The 5,546-nt window shown below is 29.2% G+C and overlaps 1 protein-coding gene and 1 long non-coding RNA gene across 2 annotated transcripts; one reads left to right on the top strand and one right to left on the bottom strand.

Moving 5' to 3' along the window:
- The first annotated feature begins 282 nt into the window (after window positions 1-282).
- LOC131632689 (uncharacterized) lies at window positions 283-1,388 on the top strand. The gene is made up of 2 exons (XM_058903425.1): window positions 283-382; window positions 483-1,388. The coding sequence occupies exons 1-2, from the start codon at window positions 320-322 to the stop codon at window positions 1,083-1,085; spliced, it is 666 nt and encodes a 221-aa protein (XP_058759408.1). The 5' UTR covers window positions 283-319; the 3' UTR covers window positions 1,086-1,388.
- A 1,079-nt stretch (window positions 1,389-2,467) lies between these two features.
- Window positions 2,468-4,255, bottom strand: LOC131632684 (uncharacterized). Its single transcript, XR_009293079.1, has 3 exons — window positions 4,106-4,255; window positions 3,451-3,534; window positions 2,468-2,790 (listed from the first exon to the last, which is right to left on the bottom strand). It is a non-coding gene; the product is annotated as an uncharacterized LOC131632684 (long non-coding RNA).
- Between the last annotated feature and the right edge of the window lie 1,291 nt (window positions 4,256-5,546).

The following is a 5,546-nucleotide window of genomic DNA, read 5'->3' as shown; positions in this document are numbered from 1 at the left end:
ATTTTAATAGACTAATTTTTTATTTTTTAAATTTGAATGATTACGTTAATATTTTTCAATTTTGAGGATAGTTTGTATCACAATGCTTAGTAGATAAGAAATGCTCAAAAAAGAAAAAGAATTGCTCTACTAGTTAACTCAATACACGGTTAAAACTCGTCTTGTCTGTTAGTTTTGTATTTTTATTATATGTACCAAACATACTAAGATTCCATGTTTTCTCTCTAATATATAACCTCTAGAATCAAATTCAAAATACACAAAATTTTCATCAAAAGAAATTTGTAGAGGAATTACAATCATCCACAAAAGCAAAACAATGGCTCGTAGTAGTTGGTCTGCAGAAAAAGCTACTAAAGCCTATCTCAACACTTTGAAAATGGTGAGTAGTAGTCATAAAAAATTTCTAGATAACTCTTCAATTAATATATTTTTTATTCTTTAAAAATTTTCTGGTCTGATTTTTAGTTATTTTTTATTAGGATCCAAAGGAAAAAGAACCATCTGTTGTTGAATTTATATCAGCACTAGCAGCTGGAAACAATGCACAATTAATGGTTGTTGCTTGTGCTGCTGCAGCTGATTCAACAACACTTGCATTAATTGCTGCTGCTAATCAAACTAATGGAAATGTAATATGTATTGTTCCCAACCATGAAGATCTAATTGCATCAAAAAAATTCCTAGGAGCAGCTGCTAATGAAGTGAAGTTCATTACTGGAAAAGAAGCACAAGAATTAGATGTATTAAACCAAGCTGATTTTGTGGTAATTGATTGTAATCTTGTGAACCATGAAGAGATCGTGAAATTAGTACAAATTGGTAATAAGCAAAGGGATATAGTTGTTGTTGGTTACAATGCTTTTAGTTGTAAAGGGTCTTGGAGATCATCATGTATATCAAAAACACAATTGCTTCCTATTGGAGAAGGGTTATTGGTGACAAGATTTGGGGAGAATAATGCTAATAGTTCTAAATTTAGGTCTGGAATGAGTAACAGTGCTCAAAGTCGGTGGATTGTGAAGGTTGATACATGTACAGGAGAAGAAAATGTTTATCGAATCAGGCTTCCTCAAAAAAAGTGATTTAAGCTTGAATTTATGGTTAATATGGACTCGAATTCACCTCATTACATAGAATTCAAACATTGCAACCATTTGAACTCAGACAACGCGTTATTGCATAGATTTCAAATCATGCAATAAATTGTGCTCAACAACGCCTTATTGCATAAAATTTGAATCTTGCAACCACTTGAACTCGACAATGCCTGATTGCATAAAATTCAAATTTTGCAACCACTACAACAAAACCTTGCAGCCATATTTGTAATGAACTAGTTCTCAATTTAAATTTTGTAGAAAAGAGAATATTGAAATTTGCTTAAATTGTGAGGCACCTAAAAGATATTCTTATTTCAAATGTACAAAGCAAATGGGAAGACATCAAATGCAATCATTATAGGTTCTTGCTCAAACTTTATTGTTCTTGTTTTGTTTGTAACACATGATTGGTCCCAAGCCCACAACAATATATATATATATATATATATATATATATATATATATATATATATATATATATATATATATATATATATATATATATATATATATATATATATATATATATATAAAACTCTCATGATATCGAGATAAAAAATATACTACTTAATGTTTCTAAAAATTGTTTAGCTATTTGGCATTATATAAAAGTTCTAGTTCATGGAACTTGGTTAGACATTAATATTTGTTAGGAAAAAAACAAAAACATAAAGTTACTTAAAAATAATTAAAGAAAAATATAAAACTAAATAATTTGAGAATAACGGAGTATAACATTTTATTTAATAATATATAAATATTTGATTTAACATAATTGAGTTTGATAGAATTAAATTAATATAATTAAGTTTAATATAACTGATTTATGTTTCGATACTACAAAAAACACGCTTGGATTGCGGGGGGTTTTAAGCTTATTTGCGGGGGTTTTAACCTCCGCAAAATGTTTTGCGGGAGTTTTGAAAACTGCCGCTTAAACGATTCCCACAATATATCTGCAGCGGTTTAAAGTGACCGCTGGTATCTTGTATAATACTGCGGGGGTTTTACTTCGGAGGTTTGGAACCTCCGCAAATTATTCCAAATATGTAAAAAAAATGCTCATTTTCATTATTAGAAATATAATCATAGATAATTAAAATATACTACAGATCTAAAATATACAAAATAAGTGCTAGTTTTTCATGATTTCACAATCATAGACAAGTGCAAGAAAATTAGCTTTTATAAAATTCAATCTTTCAAGTTTTTTTATTTTGCATGACCAAACATAAAAATAACATTAGTTGAATAGTCAAGCATTTACATAGATAATCTATATAAAAATAACTAGTTACAAAAGATACAAATCATTGCTTAGTAATGAGTAATGAAACTTCAACAATTTAAACAAAAAAATTGGGAAAAAAATAACATGTCCTGCAACTAAAGGATCGTCATTTCACTCTTCTATGCACATCATTAAAGGGAAAGCAACAAATATGGTACAAAAACCGCAAGCCTTCTTATAAATGAATTTTGTGTGTATATAAAGGTAAAGTTTTAAGTTATTTCACCTTCAAGATAAATTAAACTGAACTTCCAAGTCATCAACACACTACATTAGTAAACATCGGCAAAGAAGCTTACCGCTAAATGCCATTCCAGAAGCGATGATTTAAGCTAACAGACACCATTACCGATTATTTGCTATCAACCAGCCATATTAAATTTGCACATAAAACTCCTACAAAAAGCAACTATCAATCCCATTAACACAACTAATCTAGTAGCAGAAAAAATGAAAATTACTCGAGCATAAATAATGTCTATACGAGAATTTTTCAACAAAGACTTATGTTTCATGATGTACATGTCTATACATGCATAAAAAACTATAATGCATTTATCTTTCTGCATGCACATTTTAAAAGTTAAGGATCCAACTTTTTATGGTCCAAAATATTGACTACCTATAAAATATAGAAACAATAGCAAATAATATGAATAGAACCAATTCATATAGCCACCAGAGAGAGTAGTATTAAGGGAATCAAATAAAAACATCAAAGCCATGACAGCCCCTCAAAATAGTTACATGATTATAGTTACAATCACGATAGTCTCGATATGAGAATACTTCTCACTTCCTTATTCCCATTGATTTTAATATCAAAAACTAAAGTTGATATTAACAAAGCAGTTAGCTACTTATAATGAGTTTAGTAAGTCCTTGAATTCATTCTAAGTTTTTAATTTATTTTCCACAACTAAAAACAAATTAAATTAACATACACCCTCAATCCATATAGTAACCCTCAATCCATATAGTAACATGCAAAAAATTTCAAGTTTGTAATTACCTATTTTCAGCTATAGAAAAAGAACTAAGAATTAAAGTAATCACCTATTTTCAAGTTTGTAAGGATTAGGCAGCTCTGTTTCTCCCAGTTCTCCTGGCGCAACCTCAAAGTCAATCCCCCATCCAGGCCTATCATTTTCAATAGGCAATTACTCTTTCGAGTCACAAAACACAACACAGGAAAATTAATATAATATACATGAGTCACAACACACAACACAGTAATCAGCTAGTGCAAATTCTATGAACCAAATAGTTTTAATATGTTATTTTGGTATAAAAGATAGATCTGATACATACAAGAGTTGAGTTTTGATCTTCTTATGTTTTTAAAAAAATCTGGTTCGAACAGAAAAACCGTATCGACGGTGCCGATACGGTCGATACCACTACAATTATTCCTTGTTTTTATGTTAAAGAACAAATTATAGTTTATTGACACACCGACAGAATAATGTATTACTTCTAAACAAAATTAAAATCAAAATTAAATCGAACTCACGTATCTAATGAACTAATAAATTTCTGTATCAAATCTCTAATCTATTTCTCATTGAAATTGAACCCTCTTACTCTTCTGTAATGGTTTAATTGAAATAGGGGAGAGCGAAAACCAGATTTGTATGAGGGTTTTATAAACAATAAGATCGATAGAAACCCTAAATATAACTAAGAAAAAGATAAAGAATGATAAGCTAACCTTAGTGAGAAAGATGACCGCGGAGTAATCGATGTTTTCGTTAGCTGCAGACGCAGGTGGAATGTCAACAAGCAGAATCGGCGGTCGAAGCGAGTTGTGAGAAAGCAGGTCGTGTGTGAAGGAGAATCGATAGAGGGCTAAACTGAAGGGTTTCTTTCTCAATATCTTTTTTAATTTCATCCACATATCTAAATATGTTATATAATTATTAGTTATAACTATATTATAATATATTATATTTTTTTTAATTTCATCCACGTATCTAAATATGTTATATAATTATTAGTTATAATTATATTATATTATATTATATATTATTATAATTAATGTTCAATAAATCTTAATTAAAAAAAAGCATAAAATAGTAAAAATTAAAAGAAAAATGCGCCACAATTACGGGGGTTTCAAATCCCCGCAGATTACATTAATATTTTCCCCATAAAATAGAAAATATCAACTTTTATTCCAATTTGAGGGGGTTTTAGAAACACCCCTCAAAATAACCGCCGCAATAAAGCGCGTTTTTTTGTAGCGCGATACATATAAAATTGAGTTGAACAATAAAAATTTAGTGTAGAAATAATGTTTAAATTCAGAAGCTGGCAATTTTAGTAGAATCAATTCTACTTTAAAATAATCAAACACTTTAAAATCACTTCAAAATTAATACTATGCTTTTAGAATTACTTTTGTCTCTTCCAAATATTAAACCAAATATGCTTTTTTTTTTTTTCAGTATTTTTTAAAATAGTTATTTTTCTATTTTATTGTATGTACTCAATATATACTCAATCCTATAAAAAATTTAATAAGAAAAAATTAATTAAAATTCCTTTTATGTTATCCGTTACCTTTAGTGTATAGAATCTTTATTCAATATTATTCACATTAATCACATCCTACACGTTTGAGACACCGAATGTTAATTTTTAAGTAATATATAAATAGGAAATTCTTTACATTTTTTATCTCTAAAAAATTGAAAGATAAAATGTATTTTCCATAATAAAAAAATTCATTAAGTTACTCATTTAATTTTTATAAATAGATACAATAATATTTTATTTAAATTTGTCGGTCGTGTGTTAAAAAGTTAACAGAACACATCAATTTAATTGATTGAATTGGAGTCGAATCTAATTTGCACTTACATTTTTCGTCAATATTGAAAAATAGACATCATCATGGATGATGAACTGTGATAATAGAATGGGATAGTAAATGTGTTACTTTTCATCACAGAAGTGTGACACTGGTAAAGCGTGCTACATTTCACCACGATCATCTTGATCAAAAGACATCTTTTTTGAAGTTCCTTGTAGTAGTGGGCTCAAAGGGATGTTGGCCCACCAGAAAGGATTTGATCCAATTAGCATAAGCTAGGTGAGGTTGGGGAGGGGGGGGGGGGGGGGGCTTGGGGGGCATTGTTGCTAAAGTGCAA

This window comes from Vicia villosa, unplaced genomic scaffold (assembly GCF_029867415.1).
Source record: "Vicia villosa cultivar HV-30 ecotype Madison, WI unplaced genomic scaffold, Vvil1.0 ctg.000986F_1_1, whole genome shotgun sequence".
NCBI lineage: Eukaryota > Viridiplantae > Streptophyta > Magnoliopsida > Fabales > Fabaceae > Vicia > Vicia villosa.
This window is presented reverse-complemented; position numbering and strand designations above follow the sequence as displayed.

Coding starts and splice junctions, on each gene's coding strand:
- LOC131632689 (XM_058903425.1), top strand. CDS start 320: ATGGCTCGTAGTAGTTGGTCTGCAGAAAAAGCTACTAAAGCCTATCTC. Junction 383..482: donor ATCTCAACACTTTGAAAATG/GTGAGTAGTAGT, acceptor ATTTTTTATTAG/GATCCAAAGGAAAAAGAACC.